Source organism: Salarias fasciatus, chromosome 23 (assembly GCF_902148845.1).
Source record: "Salarias fasciatus chromosome 23, fSalaFa1.1, whole genome shotgun sequence".
Taxonomy (NCBI): Eukaryota; Metazoa; Chordata; class Actinopteri; order Blenniiformes; family Blenniidae; genus Salarias; species Salarias fasciatus.
Genome location: NC_043766.1, coordinates 12,002,474 through 12,026,467, shown reverse-complemented (window position 1 = coordinate 12,026,467; position 23,994 = coordinate 12,002,474). Strand labels below are relative to the sequence as shown.

The 23,994-nt window shown below is 39.6% G+C and overlaps 1 protein-coding gene across 1 annotated transcript in view; it reads left to right on the top strand.

Moving 5' to 3' along the window:
* Positions 1-20,445, top strand: part of ror1 (receptor tyrosine kinase-like orphan receptor 1) — a 141,614-nt gene extending 121,169 nt beyond the window's left edge. Inside the window, exons 5-12 of the mRNA XM_030083417.1 lie at positions 4,976-5,103; positions 8,173-8,490; positions 9,628-9,873; positions 10,202-10,416; positions 13,768-13,947; positions 15,101-15,328; positions 16,279-16,643; positions 16,848-20,445. Of these exons, the coding sequence (XP_029939277.1) occupies positions 4,976-5,103; positions 8,173-8,490; positions 9,628-9,873; positions 10,202-10,416; positions 13,768-13,947; positions 15,101-15,328; positions 16,279-16,643; positions 16,848-17,553 (2,386 nt within the window). The 3' untranslated portion in view covers positions 17,554-20,445. The remainder of the gene's footprint in view (positions 1-4,975; positions 5,104-8,172; positions 8,491-9,627; positions 9,874-10,201; positions 10,417-13,767; positions 13,948-15,100; positions 15,329-16,278; positions 16,644-16,847) is intronic.
* Positions 20,446-23,994: the final 3,549 nt, after the last annotated feature.

Sequence of the window (23,994 nt, the reverse complement as noted above, 5' to 3'; positions counted from 1 at the left end):
GGTGATAGTTAATTATTTTCTTCCTCTTATCTTCCTTGGCCATTTCAGACCCACAAATGTTTTTGATTTATTGTTGGAGGCACCTTCTCTGTTTTGGATCCATTTCTGTGCTGTTCACAAAGCAACAAATGGCCTCATTGATCCAATTAAGCTTGCTTTGATCACAAACACACATATTGTCAGATCGCAAACAAAATGCACAAATATTCTATCAAAAAAGGAATTCACCTCTGACTTGTCTGAAGCTTTCAGTTCACTTTGATGTCCAGTAAAATCTGCATTTACTCAGTGTTATTTACAGTAATATGATAGACAGATTAAAGTACAATTTTTAGTTTAGACTTATAAACCCCCTTTACACTTTAGAATTATTGGCAACTTTCAAGGGTTTTATGTATGTTGACTGTGATGAAAATGGCTGCAATAAAAAGAACAAAACTACTACAACAGCTAATCTAAGGCGAAGGGGCATCTTCCATCAGAATACAGCAGCTGTGACCCAGTGCTTCCTGCAGCTCATCTCCTCTTCACTCAGCGCCCACAGCAGCTCCTGGGAATGAAACCCTGAAATCTAAAATGTCATCAGGATCCGCCCTTTGCCTCCTCCAATCCCATCTTTTGTCTGTGTTTCCTCCAACAAAAACCTTTGAGTTTCACATCCTTTTAAATCCCAAAACTCAACGCAAACCTGTCATCACAGCTCACAGATTCTTGGTGATTAAATTTACTTCCAAAAACTCCTAAAGACTTTCTTCAGAATGAAATCCTAAACCAAGAAGTGGACTTATTAAAGCCTATATAAAAGCACAAATCCAAATTCTAATCTTAGATACATCTGAGGTAAAAAAATGTGGCTCTTTGTCACGGAGTGACAAACAGTCAAACAACACAAACAAATAACACAAATGGGGTATGAAGTGTGTGGAATATATGGGACATGTGGTTATACATGTTTTCCGCCCCCCCCCATATGCACTTTCAGTATACTGTATCCATATAGTACATCCAGGGGGGTTAGGCGTCATTGATTGAATTGTTTTCCACTTTCTCCGTGGATCTGTTCAGTTGAAAGCTCTTTCCTGTGCGTTGGCTCAGAATGAAAACCTGCCATAAGATTGCGTCACATGAAAGCCGACATGATTCATCTTTGCAGGAGAGAGCCTCATGATGAGTGAGGGGGTGGGAGGTGGTAAGAAGAAAGAAACTCAACATTTGTGAGCAATTATGAGCTAAAAGAGAATCCAGTTGTTTTGTCTTTGACACCCAACTGAACTCCTTGAAGAGTATGAATTTGACTCATCCACTTTTGTGGTTAGATATTCAGCCTATTCAGCTGAATTATTCCCCCCTCTAGTTAACAACTCACATGTCATGAATGGTCAATTTTGTCCGAGAGATGAAAGCTATATCTGTATTGTATGTGTGTGTGCGGGTGTGGATGTGTGCGTGTGTGTGTGTGTGTGTGTGTGTGTGTGTGTGTGTGTGTGTGTGCATGTGTGTACTGGTCCATAAGGAAGTGAACAAAAGTTTCAGTAAATTCCTTCTTTGTAATGGTTGCATTTTTGTTTTAGACCAAGTCAGAATTAGCATACATAACTGTAGTAAAGTAGCATTTGCCATTATCTGCATCATTAAAAAGTAAACGTTGTTTCTTGATGATGCACTTTTTACTTTGTTGGTCAGACATTTATGAGTTAAATTTCTTGACAGTGCTATGATTCAGAGTCTTGGGTCATTTTTAAAAAGGACAATCAACATGAGTGGTGTGTTTCGTGCAGATTTTGAGTTTAACATTGAAACGTGATATTTATTTGTGCATGTTGAATTTCAAACCTGCATAAAGATTCTTTCCAAAATGAGATATCAAAAATGAACGCAGCTCAGTTCAACACATGTGCACATGCCTCTGTGAATAGCTCACACTGAAACTGCAATCCTCATTTTACTATATCGTACCCAGGTGTGAATATATGTAAACATATGCATGTGAGTCTGGGTGGTGCTGGAAAAAAGCATTTGGCTGCTTCCTTGAATAAATAATTAGTGTGGAAAAAATGTAATTGGACAATGAATCAATGTCCTCAATACCTTGTTTAGGTTCTGCGGCTCAGCTCGCTTTTCTGTTTATATCTGGATTACAGATCCAGTCTCAGAGGGAAAAGCCTTCCCTTGTAATTAACTCTTATAAAACATTACACACAGGACCCGTGGCGTTGGTGTGTAAAATAAAAGGCCTGAATAGCTATCCACTGTTTACACAAATAGCAACCGCACTCGGCTTTCCCTTCCTTGCATGCATGCAAGCACACACATGCACGCACACCCCACACACACACACAAAAGCCAAAGATGGATATGAAGTTCAGGAAAAGCAAACCTCAGATGTCTCTCAGTGATTAGGTATACGTGTCTAAGTGTGCATTACCTAACTTTTTATCTCCTCAGAGATGTTCTAAATTACCTCAGCTGCTCAGCTGTACTGAAAAAGACACTAACACTTCCAGAGTTTCTCAGACAGGATTTTGAATGTAGGTTGATTCGCAAAAGATTTGTGATTCAGCTTGTGCCGCTCTGACTGAGGGCGTTTGGCCTGGCCAGAGTTATAATTTACCAGCGGAGATCTGGCTGCATTGTGGTGGATCGTCTCCTCTCCCTTGTCATTTACTTGTCTGTGTGTGGCTTCATGTTAGTGTGGATGTGTGTGTCTCTCATCCTGTGTGACGCACAACCAAAGGGACCTCTGCCTGGGCTGTCTGGACAATCTCCAACATCTGCATTTTCTCATGCTTTAGTCGCCTTTTGGAAATTACATTACAATATATTCTGATCAGTGGCAAGAAAATCACTCAACCTCAAATTATTCACTCAGCTTTGACATGCAGCAGTCTTTATGACAATGTTCTGCATGTTCAGCAGTAATGTCAGATACGTTTCTCACCTGAAAACAAGATAAATCCTTTACCAAATGGAAAGAAATATATCTTTCAGTTTGTGGCGAGTCAAAGGGGGGCTAAGCCTTCAGCTGATACGCCACAAAATGAAGTCACTATTTGTGATATCCATATTTTAGTAGGAAATTACATATTGTAAGGATAAAATTTGCTTAAACTCGTATTAAGCTGTGAACGTACCGTTACCGCGTCTCTGTGGAATCAACAGTATGCAGAGCTCTGCTTTATACTGTCCTTTGTGTGTCTGTGTCTGCGCCTATATCTGTGTGTCTTTGTGTTGTTGTAGGTCTGGAAAGCCCATTTAGATGTGTATAGACAAGGGTAGAGGGAACTGACCTTGGCCCTTCAGTCACTTAACACTCCTCAGAGAGAGGGAACCTAATGACCCCACGCTCACACCAAACTTTCACACTGGTCCTTTGTGTGTGTGTGTGTGTGTGTGTGTGTGTGTGTGTGTGTGTGTGTGTGTGTGTGTGTGTGTGCGTGTGTGTGTTTTAGTGGAAATGTGTGCATTCTTGTGTGCATGTCTGCACCACTGTCACCTTGTTTCAGATTGCATCTTTAAAACACTTTAGTGCTCGAAGCGCCACACTAATTACAAACTGTTAGTTTGTGGAGCAATTTGTGCCGTTCACACTCTGTTATGTCCCCAGTAAACTGACTGACTCTTGTCAACACGCACTGCCGGCTTGCTTGGAAGATAATAAAGCAGTGAACTGCATGAAGTGTTACGTAATGGGAGGTGACAAAGTGACTCACTTCATTCAGAAAGCTTCAGATAAACGGCCATTAACCGAATAGTATGAATAAACACAAGTTGCTTCATAGCCTTAATTGTAATAATTGTAAAATAAATGATGGGTCATGGAAGTTGTTTTCCATAACTGACTTGCGGTGACCAAGTGTCCATAGCAACTTCACTTTTACTTTTTCATCTATGATCATTGGCTCTTCCTGTCATTAGGAAACAGAATTCACAAGGGGAAGCCCGCCAAGCCCTTCACCCAGTACCCCCACCCCCCTGACAGAGCAGAGCTGGCCCCAGCACCACAGACCGGGAAGACCAAAGGCCCGTTTAGTTCAGTTTAGTTTGACTGTCACTGGTATTGTCCCTCAGCAAATTAGGCTTTTTATGTTATCCAGAATTTTTACAGCCATGTCAGTTTCAAAGGCAGTGGTCTTGCTTGTCATTACTCACACAGTGAAGCATGAAGATATACTTTTTGTCCACCAGTGTTGTGCGTTGTGTGCAGTGGCATCGTGTACTTCTCTCATATTGTGGTTGCGCATGCCCTTAAAGTCCCCATGTGGCACAGCTTAAAATATAAGACAGAGTGAACCCACGCTGAGCAAACAGCTTGTTAGTGAGCATGGGGTTAGTGAGTGTTCATCTGTGTTTATTCTGAAAAATCAGAGGTAAGAGATCAAGACAAAACAAGGAGGGAGATGAGTGTGTTGAAAAAAAAAACAAGGGGAACAGCAGGACATGCTACATTAAATCGGAAAAGGGCCCAGACTGGATGGGATCAAGAGTGAAATAAACATGGGGAAGTTGTGAAAATATAGCTCAGTCTTTCTGTGCATATGCTTCAAATTATACCTCACAGTGACATCTTTCTGCCAAAACAGGAATACAGTCTAACTGAAGACAATTATTATATACGTGTGTCCGTGTGTGCATGTATGCGTGTGTGGGTGTGGGTGTGTGTGTGTGTGTGTGTGTGAGAGAGAGAGATAGAGAGATCTCGTTTTGTCAATAGCGTGACTCGTCTTTAGCCAAGACAAGGCAGCAACATCAAACAGGCTTTCCTGTATAAGAATCGTCAGCTCTGGACGTTTCTGGGAAGTTCAAATGTATGCTGACCTCTAGTGGTGCGTCTGTGCAGGTGTTTTAACGCTGTCACTCTCTTATTAACACTCTTTTTTTTTTTTTACTCTTCCAGCAAACAGTTTGTGGGATCATGATTCAGACTGCTTGAATATTTTAATGTTCCTCATCTTTTATTGTTTGTGTGTCCTCTCAGAGAAGAGTTTGATGAGGAGGGATTCTGCCAGCCTTACAGAGGAATCGCCTGCGCTCGCTTCATCGGCAACCGCAGCATCTTTGTTGACTCTTTGCAGATGCAGGGAGAGATTGAGACTCAAATAACAGGTGAGGACAATTCATGAGTCTAATCCTCCTTTAAAAAGAACAATTCTATGTTTTTGCTTGAAGAAATATCTTGAGGATGTGTTTTTCATAATAAAATATAGTGTCTTTAATAACATGGTGATACTTTCATCATGGTCTCTCTATTTTGCCAAGCAGCCATTTCTGAACTGCCACCTTTTAAAACTTTGTGCAGTAACTCAGTTTGGACAGATGTTTATTAATCATAACCAAACTACAAATAAGACATAATCAATAAAACATGTTTGTCTGCATTGGAGAGTTGGAGAGACACAAAAAGAACATAAAAATGTAAAAATACATGCATGAAACCTATTTTTTTGTAAGTAATTTGCTTTGTAACAAATTGCAAATACACATTATATACATTTGTATGTTGATACACGTACTTTTACTTAAATTATGTCTTAGATTCAGATGATTAATAGAATCATCCGGCAATGATTCCAACACTTTCACTTATTTCATCCCAATTAAGGTGCAGTTTAAACTATAATACTCAGATCGACTTCATTCATTCATTCATTCATTCATCCATTCATTCATCATTCAGTTATCCATTCATTTTATTGCATAAGTTATGTTTTCGATGTTCATATTTGATCAGATCCAGTTAAACAGTGAAATAAAGTCCAGTAAAACAGCCTGACTATAAATTTTGACTCTACAAAGGTAATAATCTTCAGTTTTGCTTGAGATGTTTTGAAAGCTTTTGATTCATGTTTTACTGCAACGTTTTGAGAGGTGTTTCTGACATTTCTCATGGGCGTCAATGGAATGGCCAACATTTTCGAGCCACCTCTCTGCATAATGCAGTCCAGCTCGACATTGCTGCAAACTACAGCCTCACAACTGAGGCTTTGTGTGGATGTCAAGCTAAAGCAAATATTTATTACCTTTGTAAATGCAAAATTTATGTCAGAGCTTTGGTACTGGTTCACATTAGATTGTCTAAATGATCATAACAACATGAGCACTAACAATACTTTTTTTCCACATCAACAAAGCCTAACGTTGTTGTTTTTCAAAGCATTTCTTCATCTTTTTTTTGGCCGACAAGGGAACCACCCGTTTTTTTATGTTTTCTGTTCCGACTATCAAAGTATGTAAATGTCTGAAGAAACTTCATAGAGGTCTCTCATTTTATTCATGAACCAGTGAACAATTTAGATAACGCTTTTTATAAGATAAATCCTAGGTGATTTACTCTTGGTGTGTAAGGAAAGTACGAACAGCCCTCACTTGAATGTGAACTACAAACCATTTGATTCTGTTATGCATAGCTTTGTCTGTACTTGTATGTTTTTGTTTTGCATGTTTACATTTCTCTGTCCACAGAGGTCATTTTAAGGCATATGGTATTGCTTCCTTCAGTGTAACCATTAACTTTTCTTCCAAACAGTTCTGGGACAAAGAGGCCTCTAATCTCAGACTCTCGTCTGTTACATCAAGGGCAAGTAATAATTAGGATTTATGAGGCCACAGAGTCATAATAACCATGAAGTGGGATTGTAAATCATAAGTACTATAGCCAGAGCATCCTTGTTCACCATTTTGAATTTAATATCACCTTTATTGATCTTTATGATCATTTTATTCAAGCAGCATGTGCTGCAGGAACATTTGGCTTGAAGCCAGCCTTACTTAACCACTTTTTATTTGCTTGTCTTCTTCTCTAACTGTTGCAGCTTTACTGATAATGACAAGTACAGAAAGCCATATGTTTGCAATAACTGTACAGTTTCAGTCTGACTCATGCATTTAGGATTTCACCATTCAAGTAAAAGAGCCAACTGGACAACAAAGGTGTTTTTATTATCTTTCAAACTCTAAAATAGAGCAAAGAGAGAGAGAACTTGAATTATATAAATATTCCTGCATCACCTAGTTTTCCTTTTTTTAAAAGATGTATTACTTGGTCCTTCAGAACATCAACATACTTTTGTTTTTGAGAAATATGGCTTCTAATATGATGGAAATTGCCAACAGTGTTCCCCTTATTGCATGATTTACATTTCATTGTGCATGCATGTGATGTTTACTCCATTGATAATGCCATTAGTTATACAGCAATTCGAAACATAGCGCAAAAAAACAATATTCCTTCTATCAACTATGAAACCAATCTTTTTTTCTTTTATTTTGGGAATTTTTCTCACAATTTTGCAAAAAGTTATGTTTGGTCAACACTTTATAAAAACAGTAACACATGACATATTCATGGAAAGCAGTCCAAACACTAATTTATAGTGTTTTATAGTTGATGGTAATTTTGCCATTGGTTTCCAGAAGAAACCGCTAACAAATTTTTTGTTCATTTGATCTGGTCAAGTCAACAGAAAGCATTAAGACCTATAAGGGAGGAGTGGCTTTTCACAATTCTTTCATTTAGATTTCTGTTTCACATCTTCAGCTATTAATCCTCTGCATGCATTCATGTCCATGCATACATTCATAGATTCCCAGAGGATTAAAGCAGACCTATTATGCTATTTTTCAGTCACGTCATATAGGTCACACAAGCCCAAAAACATAGTATATGTTTGTTTGCCCCAAATTCATCCTATGTTTGGAGTTTGAGCGGTGTTCCTCTTGTTGACGTAGACAAAAGTAAAATTTCAGAATCGCGTTTGAGTGGATATTTCCTTAAAAGTGGAGTGCGCAATTGAGGGAGGTGACTGAATTTTTCACTTCTGGGGGATCATACAGAGGCTCTGGGAGGTAATATGACTGTAAAGACACCTTTTTAAAGTGAATTTTGCATAATATGACTCCTTTAAAGTTTAAACCAGCATAGTTTAGTGACACTTTATAGTCACAAATTAACCCATCGCATGTTTATGCACCATGTGAGAAGGGCATAATATCAGGGAAAATGAAAAAAAAGAAAACACCAAACACACATGTACCCTGTGCAATCTCTACGATGAAAACCCCTGAGCCTGGAATCAATTAAAGATGCCACTGTGTGACAACCTGCTGCATGTATGGAGGAATTCTGAAAATAAATTGTTCTCTCTATAAATGTTTTTCTCTCTCCCTCATTTTCAGCTGCCTTCACCATGATCGGGACGTCAAACCATCTGTCAGATCGTTGCTCTCTGTTTGCCATCCCCTCCCTCTGCCACTTTGCCTTCCCGACATGTGACCGCAGCTCTGGCACTGACAAGCCTCGAGACCTCTGTAAGGACGAATGTGAGATCCTGGAGAACGATCTGTGTAAGACAGAGTACATCATCGCCCGCTCCAACCCAATTATACTGAAGAGACTCAAACTGCCGAACTGTGAGGACCTGGCTGCCTCCGACAGTCCGGAAGCTGCAAACTGCCTGAGGATCGGGATCCCGATGGCCGAGTCCATTAATAAGAGTAAGACATGCTGCTATCGGCACACATTATAACCAGCTGAAAAGAGCAGTTTTCCTCATACTAACCTTTGTACATAGCTGGGTGCATGTGAATTTAAAACACCGGCTTTACTGATTCATACTCATGAATTGTGAAATTTCATGGTTTTGGTGGATTTGTGGAGTTGTCCCATTTATTCCAGAATTCAATTAGTGTAGTTTCCTAAATAATACAAAACAAACAAAAAAAAAAGATTAAAAGAGTGGAGGTGTATTGTACTTAAGGGAGGCTCAGCAAATAAAAACACCTTACTCTAACTATTTTACAGACTGAAATTGAAAAAATTTAATATTATTTATTCGGATTGTCTTGCTGAAGGGTCAGTATTTCTTCAAAACATGCTGTAAACAGAAGTGTTACATTTTAATTTCGGGTAAAGAAATACAGTGCAATACAGAAAAGCAAAAGTATTAAGTCTTTTTTTTTAAACATGCTGTAACGTAGTTCCTGAAAAGCTCTAGTCCTGCATGTTTTCAGTGTCTACCTTCTTTCCGTACACCTCCTATTTCAAATAGGAGAAACATGCAGGACACATAAACAAACACATATTTACAGACCAGCAGTACCAACGCTGGCATTTAAAATAAAACATATTGCATTTAAGGGCATGAAATAAATAAACTGATGAAGTTATTGGACACTAGGTAAAGTCTGAGTATTGAAGATGGGATGTTAGTCCAACACTCAGTATAGTGCCACTGTGTATGGATTTTGTAGGACCAATAACATCTGGCAGAGGGATGGAGGTCATCTGGATTGTGGGTGACATGACTCTCCAAGAATGCACATAGTTTTATGAAGGGAAAAGAAGTTCAAAAACATCATTACTTTTATTCTCCTGCTGCTTTCAATTTAAATTATTTACCGCTCCCAAAAAGCATGGTAGAAGCAGGAGAAGCTCGCTATAAACTCACACAACTGATGGTTAATCAGAGGCAAATCAATTCGGTCATTGATTGAAATGAAATTAGTATTTATTTAGAAACATGGGTCTCACCTTTTAAAAACAGATGGTTAACTCCCGAGGAAGATACCTTATTTTACGCTGGATGATGTGTGGATCTGTGCACCTCACCTGTCTGCTCCCCTGCTCTCCAGATCACAAGTGCTACAACAGCAGCGGAGCAGAGTACAGAGGGACCGTCAGTATGACCAAGTCGGGGCGTCAGTGTCAGCCGTGGAACTCGCAGTATCCTCACAGCCACACGTACCTCGCCGTCCGCTACCCAGAGCTCAACGGGGGACACTCGTACTGCCGTAACCCGGGGAACAAACATGAAGCCCCCTGGTGCTTCACGCTGGACGAGGGCGTCCGGATGGAGCTGTGCGACATACCCATCTGTGGTGAGACCCTCCAGTGTATTGAAGCCCTCGTTCATGTTGTTTCTGTAATATGAACAGCTTTTCAACTCTTCTCATACAGAATGGATTGAAAAACATAAAAGCATGATGCTTGTGACAGAAAGAAGGAGTAAAACTGGTGAACCAGTTGTTTCATTTTCCATCATTTGATTCTGTATTTCTGCTGTTTTGTTATCAATATAACATCCCACGATGCTGTACTTAAGTGGGATAAAAGTGTACTGATGCTACTTTTGGAAACAGCAGTAAGTCTGTCTGCTCTTCGATCTATAATTCTGGTACTAAATATTCCCTGTTTCCATCTCATCAGATCACAAGGACAAGTCAGGCGGAGGCAACATGGAGATTTTGTACATTCTGGTGCCCAGTGTGGCCATACCCTTGGCTATCGTACTGCTTTTTCTCTTCATTTGTGTGTGCCGCAACAACCAGAAGTCTCCCAGGCCTCCTGCACCGCGCCAGCCCAAACCAGTCCGAGGACAAAACGTCGAGATGTCGATGATCACCACTGTGTACAAGCCCAAGGTAAAGAAGGGTCACAACATGTAGTCCCACAACAGCTTTCATTTATAACGTAAAGCAGATGAAGAAAGAAAGCACTTCAAACCATAGAAAAATGTAGGAACAGATAAATGTTCGAATTATTGTTCTGTGTGACGTACAAACAGAAAAAAAAATTATTAGTGAGCCATACTGTCCTTTTTCCCTTTAACACAATATACAAAAGGTGAGAAAACCTACATAGAGTTTCATTCATAAAAAAAATAAGCCACTACTACTTCAACTACAACTACTACTACTACTACTACTATTCCTAAAAAATAAATTAATTAAAAAAACTAAATAATAATAATAATAATAATGATAATAATAATAATAGTAATAATAATAATTATAATAAGTCATATTTGTTATATCAATAAAAAAGGAAAGAGAAGGGAGGAGGATCCGTCAATCATAAAAGCATGGTACTGATTTTAAAAAAGAAGTGCCATTGTAAAGGTTGAAGGAATCAGCTGTTCCATTTTAGCACAATTGCTCAATTAAATCACAATTGCTAAGATTTCAACAGGCTTGTTTTCTGGTAACTTTTTTAATAAATATAGGAAACCATGAGAGAGATGTTGAGCTACTGTCTCTCTGTTCTGTTCATCTTTACCCAAAGTCCTTTTCTCAACACTTTTATTTAGTCATGTTTACTGGAGTAACTCTGAACTAACTCAGTCCCAAAAGCTGACTGAAAGCAGCTTTGACATTTTTCTGCATCCACACAAGATACATTGATCGTCAGCAAAAAAATTTGTGTTTTTGGGTTATGAAAGAATGACAAGCATCCAGATTATGAAGCATGTTCCTTGAAATAACTACCCTAATAAGCAGATTAGACATTATTGTCCCTCACACAATACTGACAGCTTAGCTAATTTGTCACTTCACTTGAGAAAGGGATTAACATATTCTTTCCTGAGTAACAAGTTACTTAATGACCAATATATTTTTGTTAGTACTCATAACAACTTGGTGGAATGTAGTTTTTGTTGTTTGAGCAGTTGCTCAACTCTGATTGCGGTTATATCCACTGAAATCAGAGTGAGTGTGAGGACCTGAGTTGCAGTCTGGACTTTCACACCGAGCCTCTGAACGAGCGCCGCGGTGCTCTGTTTGTCTTGTGTGTCATGAGACTGCAGAAGGAGTCACAGTCTGTGCGTCAACTGAGAGACGTCACAGCCTGTTGAGGCCGCCGGGTCGGCTGTGTGCAAACGACCTGTCTCTCAGACAGAGTTTTAGATCTGTGTCACTAGATCGCAGCAAGTCCAGGAATGTTCATCTGCAGTTCTTTTTCTGTTTCTTTCTTTCCCGCTCTCTCTCTTTCCACACTTACAGTAACACCCCTCCCCTCCCTCTGCTCTCATTTAATCCACCTTTTTTGCTGCCCTTCCTCTGTCTCACTCTAAATTCTTTAACCTGTTTTTATTTTCCTTTTTTTACTTCCTTTCTTTTACAGACAGTCGTAATGCAGATACTCCAGCTCATAGTCTTCAAGCCAAAAGAAAAAATCTCACATCAGGATGTGTATCGTGTTTCTTTCAAGGTCGCACACTCTGTCATATCACGTCTGTTTATCTTTTTCCATATAATTTAGGTGGTTTAGGCAGAGGATATGGGGTTATTGAGACAGCATGTCTCCCTGGGCAAACTGAAGCAGATGCTTAAGGTAATGCATATAACATTACCATCAACAGCTGCAGACAGGACTGCGAAATATCAGCTGCCATTAGCATCTCTGCTTTATTATATTTTTTTGAACTGGACTGTCTTTTATTCACCAGTCTAAAATAGGAGCTTCTGAATGTGTTGCTTCATGGATTTAAATGAAAATATATCTGCATAGAGTCCAGGTTAAAGAGCATCAAGGAGAGTGTTTTAATGTGCTAATGCAGTTGTAGATTTTCAAGGTTGCAGGGCCAAAAGTCTGCAGGTATCAGAGCTATCAAGAGGCCGTTGCAGTGTCGCCTTCACCGAATTCTACAACACACACACACTTAATCTTGTCTTTGAAGTCTCGTGGATTACAAGTAAACATCTAATGAATCATGAATTTCGTGTGATTTCTGATTTCTGTGTCTCTTGTCCCATTTACCATTTGTTACAGCTTTCTGTATAAAAGGCTTTGCTGCAGGGTCACACAGGGGCCAGTGACTAATCCATTCACACACACACACACACACACACACACACACACACACACACACACGCAAACCTGTGGTGGCGTGAAGAGGATCAGAGAGTTTGGGTGTGGGGTGAAAAGACAGGGTGAGACAAACCCATAACTTAAAACATCTGTGCCTCTCATAATATGCAACACACACTCAGTACCCCCCTCAAAGTGTGTGTGTGTGTGTGTGTGTGTGTGTGTGTGTGTGTGTGTGTGTGTGTGTGTGTGTGTGTGTCCTGCTCATAGAGGAATTTCATTATTCATCTCAGAGTTCCTGGAATCTGAAAATCTCTGCCAACCGCCAGCCTCTCCTCACCTTTTATCTTCTCCCAACTCTTACACACACACACACGCACACACGTGCACACACACACACACACACACACACACACACACACACACACACACATTTGTGCATTCATTACCTTCAATGGACATCACATTGACTCACATATTTCCGGCAAACTTTCTGTACACTCAAACATTACTAACAATCCAAAGTCTGTCTCAGAAAAATATTTTTACTTAAGGATTAAATTACATTGTTCTTTCAGTGCCTTAATCATTGTACTCACAAGAAAGACACACTTTAATGTGGCTATATAAGTACTCACATACATGTAAATTTCGATTGTTTACTTGTGAAATCTCATAGTTCAGATTTTCCCTGCTTGATTCGAACGCTCGGCTTCATCTTTAGGCTCAGAAGGCAAAGTCACAAACAGAACTGCACATTTTCAGTTATTTCTGTGGCTATTTCTGCTGACTGACAAAAGAGACTTCATTGCTGATCTCCCTGAATGCTGTTGTCAGCTAAAGGACATTTTAACACTGTGACGATGTTGCCAGATTTCACAAATCTTAAATCGCCTTCTAAAGGCATGAAGGGAGTTATTAAAGGCTGATGTAATGGATCAATCTTTAATGTGACAATTGTCAGCTCTCTGGACTGTATTGTTTAATAATACAAACAGGTGTTTGGTGTTATTTTTCTCTGTCTGTATGCATTTGCAGGCAGTACTGTAAGCTTTGTGTTATTTCACTTTTGCAGTTACTGTAAAGTTAGTGGTGATTGAAAAGAGCTCCGACAAATGAACTTAATTTTATTTTTTATTTTTTTGTCTCATGTGTTGTCGTCCTTTTTCCTCATCTCTCTGCAGAGTAAGGCCAAGGAGCTTCCCTTGTCAGCTGTCCGTTTCATGGAGGAGCTTGGAGAGTGCAATTTAGGGAAGATCTATAAGGGTCACCTGTACCTACCAGGCATGGACCAGACACAGCTTGTGGCCATAAAAACTCTGAAGGATGTTTCCAGTGCTCAGCAGTGGGGTGATTTTCAACAGGTATGTCGCCTGTTTAATTCTACTGTCAATGGTTTTCAATTTCAGTGTAGCAAACATATCCATCACTGATATGTGTACAACACAAGACTTTGAATAATCATCTTCTAATATTGAAATTAGAAGGCACGAGCTTGATATATTTATGGAAATCTTTGATGTGCAGTTCAGCTTTATTTACACAGTACAAATTCCAATGTAAAGACCTCATAGCAAATAATATTTATATAAGATATTAGGATATAAGCAACACACCTACATTAGCATGCATAGACACTGATGTTAAGCAAACACTTCATAATGAATGAAGAAAACCTCCAGAAAAATCAGACTCAGCAAAATCAGCAGATAGCAAAATAATCATCATGTTGTAGAATGAAATGTGTTACTGAAATAATTGTGTGGCACCCATTCTGAGGAAAAACATCCATTTTCTAAGGATTTGAAGCGAGTTGTTGTATTCCTACAGATGTTAACTGATTTTGCAGACAGAGACTAAAAATCAATGGACTAGAAAAAGTTCCCAAAATAAACCAAAGTATTGGCAGGTTCTTCAGACACATTTAGATCGCAACAAGCACTGCCATGACATGTGTTAAACATATTACCTGGAGCAGTCACTTCCAACCTTTTTTCCTTTGAAGCAACTCAATATTTGTGCAAGAAAAACTGACATCTAAGAAAAACATCTCTTCACCAAAACATTCCAGTGTTGCCAAACACCGGCAGATGTCTCTATATTCTTTACAATATACTAAAAGAAAAGAAAAAACAAGACCTTAAAAAAAAAACCCTCAAACCTTTACGTAGTTTCACAAGTCTGCACACATATGGTTTTATTCATATGAGAAAATGTAACTATGATAATCACAGAGAAGGCAAAGTCTCGGGCAAATGTCAGTTTTTTTGGGCCAATCTTGGGAGGCCAAGAAAATGTTTTTTTCAATGACTGATCTAGAATAATAATGCTGATGCTTATGCCCTTAAAGTCAAATTACACTCAAAGTATGCATTGTAAACTTTTTTTTTTTTTTTTTTTGTGAGAATAACACATTTCTGCAACTTCCAGCACCACAATTTAGATTTTATTAAAAAAGCTGTTTCCGTGTGCAGCTTGTATTTTTCACAATTATCTTTCTTTTTTTTTCCATGGAAGGAAGCAGCAGTGCTGACTGAGCTGCAGCACCCCAATGTGGTGTGCTTGTTGGGTGTGGTCACCCAGGAGCAGCCGGTCTGTATGCTGTTTGAGTTCCTGCCTCAGGGCGACCTTCACGAGTTCCTCATCATGCGATCCCCGCATTCAGACGTGGGCTGCAGCAGTGATGAAGATGGAACGGTGAAATCCAGCCTGGATCACGGTGACTTTCTGCACATGGCCATGCAGGTAGGATTTAAAAGTTCTGAATCTCATATGTTTACTATGATATGAAAGACTGCGATTTTTTTTTTTTTTTTTTTTATGACAGTATTAAAAACTCTTTTTTATAAATGTAGTTAAAACTATGGTGGAATTAGTTGAAATGATTTCCACACTTCCTCCTTGCATATCTCCTCCTTTCAGCTGAACGACCTCCACTCACTTATTGAAATCTAAATTCATGGCAGATCTCACTAAAAGTAGTAATTTTTTTGTGGACTGTAAGACTTCTTAATGTATTTCACATTGAAGGAGATTGATGTTAACTGTCACTGGCATTCATAAACAAATAAGTGTCTCTTCATTTCTGCTAGTTTGTCATCTACTTTTGAAGGACATCATTGGTCTATATAAACAGCTGCTTATCATTACATAACTGTGATTGTGGAACAAATGGATTTGCACTACAGCTTTAATTATGGCTGCAGCTGTTATTTATCACATTAATTTTATTTATTTATTTATTTTTTATTATTTGTTGTACAAGGAAAAATTGAGAAGAAGTGATATACTCAATTGCAGGCAACAGCAACAACCACTAAAAACCACTTCAAAGTCATCTAATTGTCATATTTGTAAATGATTTTTAGATGAATTTAGCAACATTGCTCTTAGATGCAACAGGGGAGTATTTTGGCCTTGATATTACTTTGCTTATTTTTGACCAAGACTTCACGGCAACAATATAATCCATATGACATTCATCATTCAAAAGCTGTGTTACAACATGCTGCAAAGCAGCAGCATATAAAACTGAGCAAGTCTTTACATTTTATTGAGACACCACAATAAACACATTTAACTCCCAAAAATATAAACCAATTAAAATGTTGAAATGTATGTTATCCTGCTTTATGAAAAAGTTTCCCCCAACGACCTGACCTATTGAATTTTATCTTGTGTGTGATCTGACCCAGGTGGCTGCTGGGATGGAGTACTTGGCCAGTCATTTCTACATCCATAAAGACCTCGCAGCTCGGAACATTTTAGTCGGCGAACAGCTCCACGTAAAGATTTCTGACCTGGGCCTGTCCAGAGAGATCTACTCCTCGGACTACTACTGCATCCAACCTAAAACGTTGCTGCCCATTCGCTGGATGCCCCCTGAGGCTATCTCCTATGGAAAGTTCACCACAGATTCGGACATCTGGTCTTTTGGGGTGGTGCTGTGGGAGATCTTCAGCTATGGCCTGCAGCCGTACTACGGATTCTCCAATCAAGAAGTGATGGAGATGGTGAGAAAGAGGCAGCTTCTGCCCTGCCCCGAGGACTGCCCCCCAAGGTACGATGTGAAAGCTGCAGACTATGAGAGAACAGATATTACAGCTTTTTAATATTACAGCTGTTTTTACTGTAAATACTTTAGCAAAACAAGTACTATGTTACATTGAACCGTTGGTTGAGTATTTTTTAAATTAAAATAGCTCATCAAACTTGCTTTATGACTGCTTTATCAAAATGGTACCTTTTTTCTTCGGTCCCTCAGGTTTTATGGTTTGATGACTGAATGCTGGCAGGAGGGACCAGCACGCAGACCACGCTTCAAGGACATCCACACCCGCCTGAGAGCTTGGGAGGGTCTCTCCTCACATGCCAGCTCCAGTACGCCCTCTGGTGGAGGAGGCAACGCCACCACACAAACCACCTCACTCAGTGCCAGCCCTGTCAGCAACCTCAGCAACCCCCGGTACGCTGCAGCCGCCGCCGCTGCGGGGTACCTCTACCCGGCCCAGGCCATCCCCACACCAGGGCAGATGGCACCGATTCCAGCCTGGACACCTCTGGCTGTTCCCCAGACCCACCAGCGCTTCATCCCAGTCAATGGATACCCCATCCCAACAGGTTACACAGCTTTTCCAGCTCACTTTGCGCCCCCGGCTCCACCCACCAGGGTGATCCAGCACCACCTACCCCCTCCTAAAAGCCGCTCACCCAGCAGTGCCAGCGGCTCCACCAGCACGGGTCATGTGAGCGGAGTGCCCTCCACCACAGGCTCCAACCACGATGCCAATACTCCTTTGCTATCCCACTGCATCATGCCGGGAAGTGGAGGTGGGCAGGCTCAGGTGTACGGACAAGTTTCCCAGAAGGGGGTGGGCCAGCTGGACCACCTGTCACAAACATCAGCGCTGCTCACTCCTGACTCTGACGTACTGATGTACAACGACTCGGTCATCACTGCAGACCTGTAGAGAAAAGCAGGAAGACTCACTCGCTTTCTGCTCAGGACCCAGATATGAGAAGTTTAGTGTTTCACCCAGGAATCCAGTATCACAAGTCTACTGCGAGACCCAAGAGAAACCGGCCTCCACACACACCTGTGTGAACAAGAAACACTGCTGCAGCTACTTGAGTATCTGAACAGCTGACTGACTTTGTAATGCCTTACTGTTTAAAGCAAGTGTACTTGCTCTCATGGTCTGAAGATGTTTTGTTGTAATTTCAACTTTTGTAAATACGGTACATCAGTCCTGAATGAATGAGTGAAATGCAAAGATATATATTCAGAAGAACCTTTATTTAGGTGAAGCATAGCAAGTCCATCCTATGTCCGATGACGAGAAGTTCCTGTGCCGACGACTCAATGACTCACACTGTTTCATGCAGGATGTCGGAGACACATGATGACCTTTTGGTCCTTTAGGCGGTTCTGTGACTTGCTTACCGATGAACATATCAACACAACAAAAGGCCAGGAGAGTGAGAATGAGGACAGCCGATCACTTCTATTGGCAAGCTCCACACTGACCACCGGTGGGCAACAGTCTGCAACGTTTGCAGGTGATACTTTCTGCTCTTGGGACTCGGATACTAAACAGGAGTGTTTCAGTGCCATGCGTCGCAACTAATGAAGCAGTTGGTAAATGATCTTGTCAAGGTACTTAGATCGGAGGAGTGCATGTTATTTTTTCAAAATCCCTTGTTAAATGACAACTGAATGTTTTTCTTTTCACCTGCAACCTCTTCATTACTCTTGGGAGGTGCACACATGACGTTTCAGCAGGCCACATTGTTCAGAAGTCCATGCTGAGAAAGCAAATGAAGCCAATGTGTTTTTTTGTGATCATTTCTTTTTATTTCTGCTTTTAATTTTTATTATTTTCTAAGAAGTATAGCATCCAATTTGAAAGCTCACTGCAGATAAGCCCCAACAGTTTATTGCAGAATGGTCATTCATGTCCCCCCACACCATCCACCGCTAAAATAGACAGTCTCAGGGTCAACACTTCATCACCACAAGTTCCAGTAGTTCCTGCTTATGAATTCCAAAATATTGATCTCATTTCTCACACAAGTTGTTTTGATGTTGTTTATCTTATGGGGGGTTTTTTTTTCTAATTGTATTGAGTGGATGCAGTGTTTGATTTTGAAGCAAGGATCTAAAGTTTTTTGTTCGGAGACCATGTATTCATGTTCTTTCTTTGCATCTATTCAGTACAAAAAGCTACAATGGAAAACACAATATTATCAGTAAAATCAATAGTCTCACTCATGTACAACGGCACAAAACATATAAGTTAACCATTCTTAATTGTGCAGCAGTAGTACTTGAAAAGACCATTGTTTTACTCCAGATAAGCACTTGTTTCACTTGCTGGTTTCAGATTGATTGAAACACTTTGGTTTCACTTGGTTTTTTCACAGTAAATGGAAACGTCTTTCCTGAACACACAGTGAACACTTGTAAGAGATTCAAATCAAAAACCTGGCAAGCAGCACAGGTTTTTAAAGAGAAATGGATCTTGGATATTATCGATAACAATATTTTCAGGTTTGTCTGTCTTCTTTTGGGTGTCGTTTCAGCTGTGATTGTATTCCAGCGTGTCGCGTACTGAGCAGGAGATAAACAGTGTAATTTAAGGTGCCTGCACTCCAGGGTCAATTTGTGAAATGAAGAAAGATGAATGTTTCTGGGTAACTTTCAGTTCAGCAGTCATGTGCCTTAGCAATGGGACATTAATTCTGTTTCAGAGGCAAAATATGAAAACAGCTGGGTTTTTTTGTTTAGTTTTTTTAAGTTTTGAATATTTATTATCCTCCCCTGACTGAGAATCAGACAATCATCAGTTTCTATGTCTTCCTGATAGTATATGTTCAACTGCACTGTTGTTTACAGACTTTTGAGCTATTAATCAGCTGAATTTGAAACACAAACAAAAATTTAGTCCATCCAAATTATTCTGGATGTGCAGCACGACTGTATATTTTGAATGGTAATGTTCTAGGTTGATATTTGTGCAGTGTAGAATCAGAGGCTGTAGCTTGTCTATTATCTGGTGCCACCACATTAAAACAGCAATGCAGGCTACCTGAGAATGGAAGCAAATCCACCCGATGAAGCGCATTCTTTAGCCCAGATAAATGTCCACACGTTGAATATGGTTGACTTGTCTGTTGGTAATAATCTAGAGATTCCTCCAGGGTGTCTTCCGCCTATCTCCCCGCGTTGGCTGGGACAGACTGCAGCTACCCGCCATTATAGTCTGGATAAAGCGGGTTTAGAAAATGGATGGATGTCAAATGTTAATATGAAGGGGTTGGTCTTTTTTTTCCATTTCTTGCTGTGGATTTGTTGCTTCTGTCAAATCCAGGTATTTAAAGCATTTTAGGTCGATTTTCCCATTGAGTTTTTCTTCACAATTATATTTTTTGTCTGTGGCTAAAATTTTTCTTTCCTTTCTTAACCAGACTGAGCTACCTAGGCATCTTGAGTTTGTGGCCTATACATGTAAAGAACGTATGAGTACTAATATAGCTGTGCAACAAACCACTCGTACACAAGACTGTGAATCTTGATCAAGGTTTTTATTATATTTGGCAAAAACAAAAGTTATTGTTATGCATTTTTGTTTTAACCTAGTTCTTTTTTCTTTTTTAAAAAAGCAGCATACAAGAACATTTGTATTTTTAATAACAATGTACCCATTACAGAAGGTTTAGGTGCATAATGACCAAGAGAGGCCTTGTCTTTGTATTTTGTCTGAACCTTTTTGCACAGATATTTTGTAATGCAAAATCATTTATTAAATGATGTTGTTTGGATAATGTCATCACTTCATCTTCACTTGTTTTCATGCATTTTGAAATTTATTACAGCAAAATGAGTCCTGAGCTGAACTTTGTTGTATTGGTTACCGGCATCACAATGGGAATATTGTGTGTGTGTGTGTGTGTGTGTGTGTGTGTGTGTGTGTGTGTGTGTGTGTGTGTGTGTGTGTGTGTGTGTGTGTGTGTGTGTGTGTGGTGTGGGGGGGGGATCATACATAAAGTCATGTAGATTAGACAGGAGCAAATGGCAGCCGGAAAAATATTTGGTGTCACAGGTAATAGCAGAAACTAGGACATCGTTTTGCACAAATGTTGAGCTAATGTTACTGTAATTGAATTAGTCACCACAACTGTCATGTATTGTCAATGCTCAGTGACAATTTGGCCTTTGAGTAATGAAGGTGGAAGTTCTTAAGTTGGCCAGGTGGTGGCGAACTTGAGCTTTCAGGGGGGTTCAGCAATCCTGAAAAACACAGCTGGAAATAATATTAGTACAACTTCAAATTGACCTACCATGGAAAAAAATCATAGTTCTCTCTCTCTCTCTCTCTTTCTCAGTGTGTGTGTGTGTGTGTGTGTGTGTGTGTGTGCATAAATGGCTTGTATGTATATCAAACAGCTCAGCTCATAGCTATGATTAATTTTTATTCTTTGCTCTCTGAGCATTTGAAGCTGGAACTCCGTCGACCTAAATTGTATAGTGTTTGAGAAGCATCTGGTTCTATTTCTTTTCCCCGAGGTTTTAAAAGCTGACAAGATATTCAGCTTTTACCATAACTTGTAATGACAGATCTTTTTTGGCTGCTTTGCTGATGTTGATACTGTTTGTGGCCACCTGGTGAGTTGAGCCTAATACTGAGGCCGTCTTAGCGTCATAATTGTTCTTGGGGGAAACATCTAGCTCTTTAGCTACTAAACGCACCGCATGCTCACAAGCTTGTTTAGCTGTCTGCTGTGTAGTTGTGAGCGGATAATGTACGATGTGTTTTTGGAGCTGCTTCACTAAATCGTCAACAACACCACAGTGAAAGTAGAAAAAGTGAACCAGAGCAACATATAAATCTCAGTGGTTTTTGGACGGTGTGTGGTTTTGGAAATTCTTAAGTCCTGTAAAAAAAAAAAAAAAAAAAAAAAAACTGGATAAATTTACCTATTTAAATTATTTAAATGAAAACATCTGAGAAGATTCCCTCTGGTGAAGCTGACAATTTACATTTACAGCTACGTCATAGTAGAAGAACAAATGACCTCTTTAAAAAAGTTTTTGTTGTTGTTGTTGTTTTGTTCTGTTTTTATTAGTGCTGTCAATTTTAATCGCGATTAATCCATTGAGGTCTGCCAATTGGGTCAAAGAAAAGAACTAGAGGATAATAGTGTTTTTTCCTGACATTGGGACTGATTTATGAGGATTAGATTCTTCATTGCAATTATTCTCAACTTTAAAAAAGTTAATTGTTGACAGTTCTCCATGAATTAATCACGATTAATTGCGATCAATGCGATTAAAACTGACAGCACTAGTTTTTATGTAATTTTTTTGGATCTTTATTTTTATAATGTAAAAAGAATCATAAACTCTGTGTGTGTGTGTGTGTGTGTGTGTGTGTGTGTGTGTGTGTGTGTGTGTGTGCACGCGTGCGTGCGGTGTGTGTTGTTGTTGCTAATGTGAATTGTCCCCATATTTTTCCACAATATTGTTTTGCTTTACGTTTTTTCATCTGAGCATAAATGTATGATTTTATATTGCATTTACAATATCATTATAAATGTGAGAAGACATAATATGTGGATTAAATTTACACAAATGTAGCATTTCCTTCTGAAGAATGGTAATATGAGTATACAGTACTCACAAATATGCTCACCTAAAAAGGGATGAACACGGCAAACTCAGAATCTGAATAGGTGGGGTGGTGCTGGGTGTGTCCTCTCCCAATCCTAAAGTCCCTCTGGTTCAAAGCCAGATAGACAACTTCCTGCGGCCTGACTGTGTAACTGAGGAGGACCACTCCCTCCTCACCAATGACAGACAAGTCCTGAGGGCACTCTCAGCTAAAGCAGCCTCATTTAGCCCCTTTAGTTCAGGACGTAATGGGCTTATATTGGGCTTTGAAGGCAGAAGATCCGCAGAAGAATTGATGTACATTTGCCCTTTGAATAGCAATTTAAAAAAAAAGAGAATAAAGGACAGAAAAAGATAAGAACAGGTAAAAGTGCAATGGGAGGTTAATGTTATATGAAGGACTCAAAAGTACAGCATGCAGCAGAAACATCTTCAGAGAGAATTTTGATTTACATTCAGGCCTTTTTGGGGACAACGAACAAACAGTGACTCTGAGCAGCTGATTGTTCCAATTTGTGGGATTTGGCTTTGTCTGAGATCACTAAAGAAACCATGAAGACAAACCAGATGTGAAGCGCTGGAGGTGGCCATTTTATTGTAAATTGGTAAGAGAGCTGGGATTTTTTTTTTTTTTTTACAAACTCCATTCATCATAAACATTCACAGTAAATATTAACTGCTGGGCAGAAGAAACAAGAGCATTTGTGACGAAAGTGCCACGTTGTGAAAATCAAACTATTTTGTGTTCACAGCATTGTCGAAGCAGATGGTTTATGTCATTTTGAGTCATTATCAAACCAAAAATTTATATTTTACCTCCAAATGTCAAATTGCTCTCAAGCAAACCATTCTTTTCTTTATTTGCACAGTTTATTAGTTTGTTGGCATTTCAATAGTCCTTCATCCAATTATTAAACTTGGTAGCGAGGTTACTGGCTACTGTGGTACCATTACCTCACAAAAAAAAGATAAGCCCTCAGCACTGTTTGTTTGATTCCCAATTCACTCATTAGGCTCATCTAATGTTAATATTACAAACAAGAAAAAATATCCACCGCTGTAAAGTTTCCTCAGTGAGCAGGACAAAGAGACAGCTGCTCTGCAGCTCTCCACTTGTTTTGTTTTTCCGCAGTCTATCATGTCATCCTGCTGCCCTCACCAGTCGTGATGTGGATGTTCTTTCATGCTGAAAAATGGTCAATGTAGTTCTTTATTCAACAACAGACACCTGGTTTTAACAAACGAAGGGTTCTGCTCCAACAATACAATGATAGAGACGATGGGTTTCAGAGACCGTGGTGAGGCAGAAAGAAGTTAGAGGGATACAGTTTCACTGTCCTCTGACTCTGTCACGGAAGTGCTGGAGGTCTCTAACAATCCCCCGATTGTTGGGGAACATAAGCTGTTTTAGTTGAGGAGCAGACAGGCGCTTGACCTTTGCTGTCCGTGCTGCCCCACACTGACCTTGGAGAAGGGTTGTGAAGTGAATCCATTGAAAACAGTGAAGTGGGTCCTGTTTCCCCACGAGCTCTTCAAATGATACAGCAGATAACTTAAAAAAAACTAACAAACAAAAGAAAAAAACAATAATTTAAAATACAAAATGAAAGCCAAAATTAGCAAGGAAACTCATCTTGAGTCATTTATTTGTTACATCTTGCTTGACACATGAAACAAGAAAACAACCATTGAAATTTTTTTACAACCAGTTTTGGAGAAGATTTATCATGCTTCACCACAG